The sequence below is a fragment of the Pseudophryne corroboree genome, chromosome 4, assembly GCF_028390025.1.
Source record: "Pseudophryne corroboree isolate aPseCor3 chromosome 4, aPseCor3.hap2, whole genome shotgun sequence".
Lineage (NCBI taxonomy): Eukaryota > Metazoa > Chordata > Amphibia > Anura > Myobatrachidae > Pseudophryne > Pseudophryne corroboree.
Window position 1 is genome coordinate 697,735,130 of NC_086447.1, and position 13,373 is coordinate 697,748,502.

The following is a 13,373-nucleotide window of genomic DNA, read 5'->3' on the forward strand; positions in this document are numbered from 1 at the left end:
CAGGAAGGATGTAACCGCAAAACATTATCACCGCATTTGGCGAAAATATGTTGCGTGGTGCGAGGCCAGTAAGGCCCGACGGAGGAAATTCAACTGGGTCGATTCCTACATTTCCTGCAAACAGGAGTGTCTATGGGCCTGAAATTGGGGTCCATTAAGGTTCAAATTTCGGCCCTGTCAATTTTCTTCCAAAAAGAACTAGCTTCAGTCCCTGAAGTTCAGACGTTGTAAAAGGGGTACTGCATATACAGCCTCCTTTTGTGCCTCCAGTGGCACCTTGGGATCTCAATGTAGTTTTTGGGTTCCAAAAAAGTCACATTGGTTTGAACCACTTAAATCTGTGGAGTTAAAATATCTCACATGGAAAGTGGTCATGCTGTTGGCCCTGGCCTGGGCCAGGCGCGTGTCAGAATTGGCGGCTTTATCCTGTAAAAGCCCTTATCTGATTTTCCATTCGGACAGGGCGGAATTGAGGACTCGTCCTCAGTTTCTCCCTAAGGTGGTTTCAGCGTTTCACCTGAACCAACCTATTGTGGTGCCTGCGGCTACTAGGGACTTGGAGGACTCCAAGTTGCTAGACGTTGTCAGGGCCCTGAAAATATATATTTCCAGGACGGCTGGAGTCAGAAAATCTGACTCGCTGTTTATCCTGTATGCACCCAACAAGCTGGGTGCTCCTGCTTCTAAGCAGACTATTGCTCGTTGGATTTGTAGTACAATTCAGCTTGCACATTCTGTGGCAGGCCTGCCACAGCCAAAAATCTGTAAATGCCCACTCCACAAGGAAGATGGGCTCATCTTGGGCGGCTGCCCGAGGGGTCTCGGCTTTACAACTTTGCCGAGCAGCTACTTGGTCAGGAGCAAATACGTTTGTAAAATTCTACAAAATTGATACCCTGGCTGAGGAGGACCTGGAGTTCTCTCAATTGGTGCTGCAGAGTCATCCGCACTCTCCCGCCCGTTTGGGAGCTTTGGTATAATCCCCATGGTCCTTACGGAGTCCCCAGCATCCACTTAGGACGTTAGAGAAAATAAGAATTTACTTACCGATAATTCTATTTCTCGTAGTCCGTAGTGGATGCTGGGCGCCCATCCCAAGTGCGGATTGTCTGCAATACTGGTACATAGTTATTGTTACCAAAAAAAATCGGGTTATTGCTGTAGTGAGCCATCTTTTCTAGAGGCTCCTCTGTTATCATGCTGTAAACTGGGTTCAGATCACAGGTTGTACGGTGTGATTGGTGTGGCTGGTATGAGTCTTACCCGGGATTCAAAATCCTTCCTTATTGTGTACGCTTGTCCGGGCACAGTATCCTAACTGAGGCTTGGAGGAGGGTCATAGGGGGAGGAGCCAGTGCACACCAGGTAGTTCTAAAGCTTTACTTTTGTGCCCAGTCTCCTGCGGAGCCGCTATTCCCCATGGTCCTTACGGAGTCCCCAGCATCCACTACGGACTACGAGAAATAGAATTATCGGTAAGTAAATTCTTATTTTTCCATTTTTACAAAACAGCCGTTTTCGTGGGATAATTCCAAGCATCCCCAGAGTGTATCTAAGGCTGACTGCAGCGGCTCGTAATATATAGTACAGACTGAGAGCAATCTGCAGTGGCTCGTAATATATAGTACAGACTGAGAGCAATCTGCAGCGGTTCCCCTTTTGCCATCAGAAAAGCAGCTGCCATAGTTTCTATGAGAGCTGCTAAAGATTTACCGCTACAAATGCCAATCATTCCAGAGCTTGGCCCCGGTAGCTACACCATCTTCAGATGTCTTTAGCCCATTGTAGCCTATGGGCTGCTATTACGTATATTTTACCAGTTAGGGATTTTCCGGAAACTTCCCCTCTGGCCCCCATTGACGCATGCACAGCCCACTAAACCACACATGCACAGTGCTCACATGGGAAGCAAAGTGCTGCTGACTCTTTGCATGGATTCGGGCTTGTTCGCAAGCTCTGTCCCTGCACCTGAATGATGGTAATTGCAAGCAAAAAGAGAAAGATGGGACTTGTTTTGGGCTAAAAGTACAGTTAGAGTAGGGTTCAGTGTGGTCACAGTTATGTAGCCATGACTAAGGAGAGAGATAAAGTGGATGGAGATAAAGTACCAGCCAATCAGCTCCTAACTGTCATTTTTCAAACACAGGCTGTGCCATGACAGATTGGAGCTGATTGGCTGGTGCTTTATCTCCATCCACTTTATCTCTCTCCAAGGTTTAGTAAATAGACCCCTGAGGCTTAAGCAGCTTGAAATACTGTATAACACAGTTTATATACTTAATATAGAGGTGATACTAACACATGTATAAATTCCTGTTTAAGAATGTCTTTATGTGGTCACAGAACTCCTCTGTGATTTTTAATATCCTTAAAATGAAGGAGATGCAGCTGACTAATTAGATGGTGAGCCAGTATCATCACATCATTAGTCCCTGTCCCAGTAGCTGCCACTTGCCACAAATCGCGGGTCAGTAGGGAAGGGATGGGTTAAAATGATGCAATTTGCATCATTGTATCCCCGACCCCTACATGCTGTCCCACACTTCCCAGTATAATCTCCCCTTCCCACCCACTTCACTAGGAAGTGGACGGATTGCTGAAGATACACCCACTCATCCAGGATACCACCCGAAAAATCAGGAGTCTCCCGCACCTTCCGGGAGAGTAGGTAAGTATGTATTTATCCTGTTATCACTAATAAACAAATATAGCCCGTATCTCTAAAGTGGAAATAATTTCAAATCCAAAACCAACCTGGTTTTGCCTTTTAAATGAATGGCAATTTAAAAATACAGACTAAGAGGTAAATTTACTAAAGTTTCAAAAAAAGAGAATTGGTGATGTTGCCTATAGCAACCAATCAGATGCTGTCTATCATTTATCTGTTGCCTTTTAGAAAATGATAGAAAGCATCTGATTGGTTGCTATGAGCAACATCACCAATTCTCTGTTTTAGAAGCTTTAGTAAATTTACCCCTAACTGTCTATATCCACGCATTTGCCTGCATCTCACAGACTATTGCATAAAGCCCTACAGGGGCAGATGTATTAAGCCTGGAGAAGGCATAAAGAAGTGATAAGTGCAAGGTGGTAACGCACCAGCCAATCAGACCCAATATGTAAATTAACAGATATGAGCTGATTGGCTGGTTTTGTTGCATCAATTAATTTATAGTGCAGAACTTCAGAAGAAAGACTGGAGGAATACTTATGGCAAGCTAAAACAGATACTATCAAATAATATCAATTAGAACATACGTAGGCATCCATAACATCATCTTTTCCATGTTTTTGCTAGGTGACTTAAACAATGTGAGGTTTTCAGCTTATCGCACTGCTATGAAAATCAGGAGACTTCAGAAAACCCTGTGCTGTAAGTAATGTATATCAGATGAATTGTAGATTCTGTTATCTGTACTGTATCTGTCTGTTGATTTATGCTGATATTGTCATGTACTCTGTATGCATTATATTATGTAGCATAAACTGTATAGCAAATGATGGTCCAGCAATCTGAAATGTTTAACCTAAAAATGTTATCTTGTTAAATGTTCTGAAAAAACTAATGTCCCTTTACTGCTTTTATTTTATAACATCATTTCTGCAACTACAGGGAACTGTTCATTTATGTGGGCACGGCAAATAATATCTAGCTGCGGAAATTACAGAGGAGACAGCATGTAGAATGAACTTCAGTTTCTTGCAGAATGATATATATTGCATTTCACTTCTTCACCCTATAGTTAGATTACATGTCATAGTTCAGTGGTCCTTAAGATAAACAATGTAGAGAAAGCTGCCACTGCAGGTATGTCAGGGCTTCTACATCGATAAAGCCAATTATCCAAGACCAAAATATCAGGTAGCTTACCACAGGGTAAGTAAATTTACTGAATAGCCAAGTACAGTTGTAAACTAAGACAGTTATACAAGCTATTGATTTCAAAACTGCTGACTTCAGGTAAATGCGAAAGAAGGTGATAAGGGGGGTCATTCCGACCCGATCGCTCGCTGCAGTTTGTCGTAGCGATCGGGTCGGAACTGCGCCGGCGCCGCAGTGCGCCGGCGCATGGCAGCTTTCGTTACATAGCGATCGCCTCTGAGACAGAGGCGTTCGCTAGACGGGAGGGGGCTGAACGGCGGCGTTAAGCCGCCGTTTAGGGGGAGCGGTCTGGCCAACGCAGGCGTGGCTGGACCGTTGGGGGGCTGGTGTGACGTGTCACACAGCCGCTGCGGCCAGCGGGAGCGACGAGCAACTCCCGGCCAGCCGCTGGAGCTGGGCTGGCCGGGAGTTACTCCTCAAATACAAAGGCATCGCCTCTGTGCGATACTTTTGTATTTGTCCAGGGGGCCCGGCACTGACATGCAGGGCGGGCTAGCCCTGTGCTGGGCGTCCCCCCGCATATCTGAGTTAACAATCATAGCTGTGCTAAATTTAGCACAGCTACGATCAACTCGGAATTACCCCCTATATCTCCGAGAATGTAAACTCTCACGAGCAGGGTCCTTCACTCTCTTGGTTCTCTCCCTGCATTATGCTTGTCCTCCGTGTAGTCTACCCTCTGAGTGCACTGGGTCGTTAAGTGCTACTGTTTATTACTATAACTCACGTAGTTGTATAATTCCTCACTATTTGATGTTCGTCCTTTACGGTCTGTGTGAATCTTTTTTTGTTTTGTTTGTTTAAAGCAGGCATGTCCAAACTGCGGCCCTCCAGCTGTTGAGAAACTACACATCCCAGCATGCCCTGACACAGTTTTGCTGTCAGAGAATACTAAAGCTGTGTCAGGGCATGCTGGGATGTGTAGTTTCTCAACAGCTGGAGGGCCGCAGTTTGGACATGCCTGGTTTAAAGCATTGTAGGATTCCCTGTATGTCACTACAAAGGCTCCATATAATTAAAAGAGAATGCAATAATAATTAAAAGAATAATAATAATAAAGGGCCAGGCATATATAAATGATGAACTGTGTCCTGTCTCTGAAGAGCAGAGACTTTCATAGTAGGTACCTGTTAGATACACTCTAGATGCAGTACTTGTTAGCCACAATTTAAGATATTATGCAGCTACCAAAAACCAACAAAACTAACAACAGAAGGATGTGATACGTTATACCGGAGGATGGGATGCCGGCGGTCATAAGACCGACACTGGCATCGCGATGCTTATCCTTGCCCCCCTAACCCTACCTTTCCATAGTCTAACCCTAACCTTCCCCCCTTCACGCAGCCCAACACTAACCTTTCCTGCTGGTGCCTAAACCTAACCCCCCTCCACGCAGCCTAACCCTAACCGTCCCTTCACCGCAGCCTAGAATCGGTGTAGATATTGGCTGACTTTCCCTTAGCCAATTCACATGCTCTGGTTAGGGCAACCAGTTCAGCAACCTGGGCTGAGTGAGGTGGGCCTAGCGGTTCTGCTTCTATGGTGCCTTGGTCATCTACGACTGCGTATCCAGTACACAAGTCTCCCGAGTCCGTCTGCCTGTGACAACTACCGTCAGTGTAGAAAGTAAAATCTACATCTTCCAGTGGGTTGTCACTGATGTCAGGCCTTGCCGTGAAATTTTGGGTCAAATATTCCATACAATTATGTGTGTCAACCCTTGTATTAAATCCTCCTTCCCCATCACTCTCATCCTCCACCCTTTGTGCCTGTCCAGGCACACCTGGGAGATATGTTGCAGGATTTAATGCACTGCATCTCCTTATGGTGATGTTTACGGGGGCCATTAATGCCAATTCCCATCTTGTAAACCGCGCTGATGAGACGTGCCTGGTTTGGGCAGAATTCAGCAAGGCTGACACTGCATGTGGTGTATGAATTGTGAGGTTGTGTCCTAGCACTACATCTTCGCTTTTTGTAACTAGCAATGCTATCGCAGCGACACTTCGCAAGCATGTGGGGAGGGATCGCGCTACCGTGTCTAGCTGAGCGCTGTAGTATGCTACCGGCCTGCTGGCATCACCGTGCTTTTGGGTTAGGACGCCTGCCGCGCAACCAGTACTTTCTGTTCCATACAGCTCAAAGGGTTTCCCATAGTCTGGCATACCTAATGCTGGTGCCTGCGTTAGGCACTGTTTAAGTCTCTCAAATGCCATCTCGGATTCGTCTGTATGTGAAATCCGATCAGGTTTGTTTGATGAAACCATCTCCTGCAAAGGTAATGCTAGAATGGAAAACCCTGGGATCCAGTTACGGCAATACCCACACATTCCTAAAAACGTTCTGATCTGTTGCTGGGTTTGTGGCAGAGTCATGTCTCTAATTGCTTGAATTCTATCAGCGGTCAGGTGTCTCAGTCCTTGTGTTAGACAGTGTCCCAGATATTTTACTTTAGGCTGGCATAATTGTAATTTGTCTTTGGAAACCTTGTGTCCTGTGTCTGAAAGATGAAACAGGAGCTGTTTCGTATCTTTCAGGGACGCTTCCAGTGAATCTGAACACAAGAGTAAATCGTCCACATACTGTATCAATATAGATCCACTCTCTGGTTGAAAAGACTGTAAACAATCATGCAAAGCCTGTGAAAATATACTTGGACTGTCTATGAAACCTTGTGGTAATCGAGTCCATGTGTATTGGACTCCTCTGTATGTGAATGCAAACAAATATTGGCTGTCAGGGTGCAGGGGTACCGAAAAGAAGGCGGAGCAGAGGTCAATAACAGTGAAAAATTTCGCAGTGGGAGGGATCTGCATAAGGATGACAGCTGGATTTGGCACTAAGGGGAACTGACTCTCAACTATTTTGTTAATCCCCCTTAGATCCTGTACTAGCCTGTAACCCCTTCCCCCACTCTTTTTCACAGGGAAGATGGGACTATTGGCAGTGCTGGATGTTCTTACCAGAATGCCCTGTTGTAGCAAGCGCTCTATTACGGGGTATACTCCTAACTCCACCTCTGGCTTCAGAGGGTATTGTGGGATTTTTGGAGCTATCCTACCATCTTTTACTTGCACAACTACTGGAGCTACGTTTGCCATTAATCCAGTGTCTTGTCCATCTTTAGTCCAAAGTGACTCTGGTATTTGGGATGTAATTTCTTCTACCTGGGATGGATTTCTATTTATCATAACAGTATGTGACATTAATTTTGATGGGGAGTCTAGCATGTCTCGCACTTCCTGAGCGTGATTCTCAGGTATGTCTAAGAATACACCTTCAGGAGTACAATAAATGACGCACCCCATTTTACACAATAAATCTCTTCCCAGGAGATTAGTCGGTGCCGATGCCGCCAGCAAAAAGGAATGCTTGGTATGCAAAGGCCCTATTGTAATCTCTGCTGGTTTGCTAACAGGGTAGTGCTGGACTACTCCCGTTACTCCCATGGCTGGAATTGTCTTACCAGTGGTTCTCATGCCCACTGTCGAATTTATCACTGATTTGGCCGCCCCCGTATCTACAAGGAAGTTTAATGATTTACCAGCTACATCAATTGTGACCTCGGGTTCACTTCCAAGGCTTGCAATCAATTTCACTGGCTGCAGATTACAGGTATGGCCACACCCCTATTGGGTATGGTGACCTCCCTGAATCGCGCTGGCAGCAACTACTTGAGAAGGGGGTAAATGGGAACTACCAGAGACTTGCCAGTCTCTTTTTGGGGGATACCTTTTTGTTTCCCCTGTATGTGGCTCATAGCTCTGCCTCTGCGGTCCCTGATCCCAATGTCGTGTGTCATGTCATTGTCTAGGGGGTTGATAGGATTTTTGTGTGTTTTTCGCTCTACAGTCTCGTGCAAAATGTCCCTCTCTATGACAGAAATAACAAGTTACCACATTTGACTTACCCACAGGGTTTGGAGATTTATACAAAGGTTGCCTTGTGGTCAGGGCCTGTATACTTACGGCCATTAATTTATCACTTTGTAACTCCCTGTGTCTGGTGATATTCCGATCGTGATCAATAGCGGCCTCTCTCAAAGTAGCCACCGACAGACCTCGCCAACATGGTTGCGTGGTCTGTACCCTTGTCTTCAATACCTCCTTTAAACCATCCATTAACACCGAGACTGCTACTTCTCTATGATTTACATTTGTCTTAATGTCTTCTATGCCTGTATACCTGGCCATTTCCTGTATTGCCCTGTGAAAATAGTCAGCAGCTGTTTCTGCCTCTTTTTGTTTAATGGAGAAAATCTTGTTCCATTTGACAACAGCTGGGAAATACTCTTTTAACTGTAAATGTATTCTCTTTACATTGTCTTGGTTGTACACATCCGTAAGGGGTACATCCTCATCTAATTTACAGTCAACTAAAAATCTTGCTGAGTCGACATTGGAGGGTAAACATGCCCTCAGCAATATCTGCCAGTCTTTGTTATTGGGCTCCACAGTATTCCCTAGCTCTCTAATGTATTTCTGACTAGCAACTAGATCTTTCCTAGGATCAGGGAATTCAGACACTATTGTTCTTAATTCCATTCGGGAAAACGGGCAGTGCATGGCAATGTTTCTGACAGGAGTGACTCCTGAAGTGTCCGTTTTCCCATTTGGCACTGCTATTACCCTAACGGGATTAAGTCTAATAACATCATTCTGAGTAGATTCTACAGCCTGTGGTGAAATGGTTTCAGCATAGTGTATGGTGCCGTACTTACCCGTTGATACGACCTCACCTGTCCCTCCGCTAGGGGCCTTGGATACTAATCTTACGGGTTGGGTCGTGCCCACTGCTGTTTCTGATATGGTGGCTGCTAGAGAGAGTGCCGATAGTGTTGTTGACTCGTCCTCTTGATCACACTCCTGGGGAAAGTTTAAAACAGGGTACAACTTGCACGGGTTAATATTTGCATTACTCATCTTATTCATATTATCCTTAACATTTATACAGTTACTAAGTGCCTGTTTATCACACATTAGTGCGTCATTCTCTGCAACCAACTTCTCTCCCGTTATGTAAGGTGGCGGTGGTGCCGTAGCTATCAGTTTCCTGATAGGGTTAGATCCAGCCGCCTGAGCCAATCCTCTCTGTAATTCACCCTCCTGTTGCCATAACTGTAAGTAGTCATAATGTTTGATCCGTCTCTTTGTTGATTTAATGAGACATATCCTTCTCCTAAGATTTTGTAACACATCTGGGCTAAAACTACCTACCCGGGGAAACTTTTCCCCGTCATGCACAGTCATCCTTTCCCATTCATCACATAAAACCTCTGTGTGTGAACCGTATTTTTCACACATTACATACCTTGCCGACCCGATTGGCCGGTTTATTGAATCAACCCGAACCGAGGTTGATCGCCCCCTACCTGAACAACTGGCCCCCATACTTGCAGGTGTTGCTTTCACTACCTCTGACCTTCAAATCAGGGTCTTCAGCTAAACCTTACAAAAACCAAGATGTCCGGGGTAGGCCGACGGTGGCAGTTTACCGAGTACTCCACTCACTCGCCCACGCCGACCAATACGCCCACACACTACTTTAGCGCTGGCGTACTCGACCTAGGGCCCCTGCGACCTGAACCGCTATTTACTGGAACCTGCGAGTGTGATTCGAAGAGCACTTAACCCTTTCCAGTAACTATTGGTTGTTGGATAGTTCCCAAGTGACTAGCGAACCTCCCTTAAAATAAAAAAATTACACAAATCACGTTAGAGTGTACAAATAGCGTTTATGACCCCTTTCGTACGCAAATGGTACTGGTCAGGTTACTAACTAATGCACACAATTACGTACGGTACAATCGTTCTGCACATAAGCAACTAATCTTATGTGCGGAGCGACCAGTGGAATCGAAAATTACGGCTGCGAATTCCTTCAGCCAGAGCTTTAATGGCCTATATGGGTTCCGCACCAACCCTTCCTGGTGTTGTGCTACTTTTCTCTATAGCGGACTTCTTAGTCTGCTGTACCTAGACCTCCTGGTCTGTTCCGGACCTCCTGGTCTGTGCTACAGTAGACCTCCTGGTCTGCTATACTCTAATGCTCAAATTTATGTTTAACAAGGGATGCCTCCCAAGCCACCATGCACGTCACTTACATGTATGTACCTCACGAGAACTCGACTTCTTGTGGTTCAACCCAAAAATTGTAAAAACTTATATATACAAACACTCACCACATGTACACTTTAATTTTTATTTCTGCGCAGAAATTCCTTTCATTCAGTAAACAGTCTAGACCAGATGAGTCGCAAATTGGAGAAGGATCTATTAGCTTAAAATTTTGGACACTAAAATTGACTTGCGCTATTTATCGCGTTGCCTCCTTTTCGCCTGTTAAAAATAATACTATCGTGTGTTTTGAATTATGTGGGCGTACCCGGACGCTCCGTTGCGTAATATACGCTACGTGCGTCGGCCTTTGTGTTGCGTACACTAGTCTCACCCTTTTGTTAGAGACACGTGTATGCCAGCCAGATATGTCCACAGAAATACAATTAACACGTTTATCAATGTAGATGATCTTTAATTGTATTCATCTACCGAGCACCACACAAGTCTCTCCTTGTATCTTAGGCAAAGCTGTGTGCGTGCCTTACAAATTACCCCTTAATGTATTACTTTTACTCTTTAACTACTAATAGCAACAAATCTTTCTTAGCACGTTATCAATTGTGAAATGGCAACCAGGAAAGTGATATGTGAAAATACACGAATGAAAAGAAATGCAGATGTATGCGTGCGTGCGTATGCGTACGCAAGACAGAACAGAAAAAAAAACAGTTTTAAAAGACACTAGCGTATTGTTCTTACCTCCGGTTCCGGATTCCTTCAGCACCCTTTACTAAGCGAAGCAGACGCTTATCTGGTCAGCACTACGAGGAATATTACCTCCCGCCCTTTGCTGACCGATAATGTCTGCTGAAATTACCTAGTGCAGATATGTGAAGGACGGACGAGCCGCCAATTGATAAAGCCTAATATTTATCTTATTTAAAACACTCTAAAAGGTTAAAGAACACAGTACGCAATTGGCGTACGAGGTACCGTAAGGGTACGCTCTTAGCGTAGCGGACGCTGTATCGGGAGCGAGCCGCTCGAGCGACACAAACGCTCGCGAGAATACGCTGTTGGTATCGGGCACACTATAGGTGAGCGACTACCGTAATGCTACGCTATCAGCGTAGCGGACGCTCGAGACCACGAGGAGATCACGAGCGGCGCAGACGCTCACAAGATAACAATCAGTAGACCTTGAATGTAACACACAGAAAGGATATTCTTACACTGTAGACCTTGTACTGAAACACTGTAGCTATATAACGCTGCTTAACCTTGTTTACACTAAAGCTGTTTGAGCGATAGAGACGCTCCTATTACCCTCTGCAATATAATAAACACTCAAATACCGGTCTAAGGGTCTAACGCCTTTTAAGGAAATGAATGAACGTTCAATCGCAAAAGAATAATACAGTACAAGTTATACACTACCAAAATAACATAGAATATCTAACCAAGTAACTACACATAAAATACAATAAAGATACAATTACTTTTAAAGGGGAAGGAGAGAGAGAGAGAGAGAGAGAGAAAGTGAGAGAGAACGAGAGAGAATGGCTTATAACAATAAAGACAATATGATTGCAGAGAAACTTACGCACAAAGGGAAACAATCGCATGCGCCTTCTGGATATCCAGCTCCCGATTATCAGTGATGAGAACCGTTGAAGAGAATAGAGAGCTGGCCCAGATCGGCTTGTCCTTTTATACACTACACACAATACAGTACAATGGTCCCTATATTCTTATTGTTCATTGGACACAGGAATTCGTCTTCGCATTATAACAAAAGGTCATATGTTGATTCATACAGGTGGGCTGTGACTATTCCTAACTGCTCAGGTGGGTGGGAAACTGGGTTTCCCGCCGCATGGGTAATAAAGTGCAAATACAGTAAATGTTCATAAACTTCTTATGTCCATAACTATTCGCACGAGCGATTAATCCGCTTCAAACCATCACCGGAATATTGCTAATTAAATACTCTTCCGATGGATACTAAACACCACTGTATAACCCCTGTCTGACCCTTTGTATCAAACAAAGAGGGATCTCTTTGTCTATGAACATGCTACATTAACTAAACTTTCAGATTCTATCAAAGGGACCATAATCTACAAAATACATTATATGGTTAAAATATGTTACGATTGAGTCGCACGCTAGACGTATACAAACTCTACCGTAAATGCGCATACCGTGCGCCCGCGGGTGCACGCAACAGCGAGTATGCGCATGCACGGGAGAGCTCATGCACGCGCAGCGGGGACACGCATGAGGTGCAAATATGGCAATGTGTAGCGTGATATTTTTCTGACTTTGACAATAAATACACCATAGAAGCCCCCCCAACACACACACACACATACACATACACACACACACACACACACACACACACACACACACACACACACACACACACACACACATATTTTCCATTCATGCAGTAAAGTAATAATAAACTCCCATTTGACTCACAGTGGTAAATATACTAAGGTGGGATTTTTTTTTTTTTAGAACTGGTGATGTTGCTCATAGCAACCAATCAGATTCTATTTAACATTTATCTAGCTGCTTCTAGAAGCTAATATAATCTGATTGGTTGCTATAGGCAACATCACAAGTTCTTGAAAAAACTCCCATAGTATGTACTTGTATATTACTAAAACAAGTTGGTTGCACAAACTTTATTACAAAGACGTGACATAATATTTTCTTGCACCAGCAAACCTCCCTCCCTTTTTACACTTCAAGTTTTGGGGGTCAAAAGGTAATTTTGTTGCAGAATTGATAAATAAAATGTCAGCAATACTGTAACTGAAATGACAGTCTAATAAATAATAATATACAAATATATTTGTATAGCTATTGCCTAATGAAAAAAAATATTTCTATCAAATATAAATCATTTTTATTCATTATTTCTGCTACTGCTATCCATCTGTTACTGCAATCTACTGAAATCTACTGAAATTAGGTAACTTTGGGTGTAGTACGGGTGACCGGCGGTCTCCTGACCGCCGGTCAGCTAACCGACGCCGGGATCCCGGCAGCATACCGACGCCGGGATCCCGGCGGGGAGGGGCGAGTGCAGCAAGCCCCTTGCGGGCTCGCTGCGCTCGCCACGCTGCGGGCTCGGTGGCGACCTGCGGTCGCCACGGGTTCTATTCCCACTCTATGGGTGTCGTGGACACCCACGAGTGGAAATAGTCCCTGTTGGTCGGCATGCCGACCATCGGGATAGTGAGCCGTCGGGCTCACGGAGGAGGTCATGTGACTGTCGGTCAGCCGACATAGCACAACTAGTCTATAACCAGAGCCTCATGTTTTCTATTCACATCACTTGCCCTGTGACATGTAGACCGACAGTGACTAGTAGATAGGTCACTGTCACCCATGATTAGAACACTCATCTCCAG

The 13,373-nt window shown here is 44.7% G+C and overlaps 1 protein-coding gene across 6 annotated transcripts in view; it reads left to right on the top strand.

Moving 5' to 3' along the window:
- Window positions 1-13,373, top strand: part of UTRN (utrophin) — a 1,167,552-nt gene that overhangs the window by 924,008 nt on the left and 230,171 nt on the right. For all 6 annotated transcript variants that reach the window (XM_063917938.1, XM_063917937.1, XM_063917939.1 and 3 more), the window contains one exon: window positions 3,299-3,373. In XM_063917938.1, coding sequence (XP_063774008.1) covers window positions 3,299-3,373 — 75 coding nt within the window. The remainder of the gene's footprint in view (window positions 1-3,298; window positions 3,374-13,373) is intronic.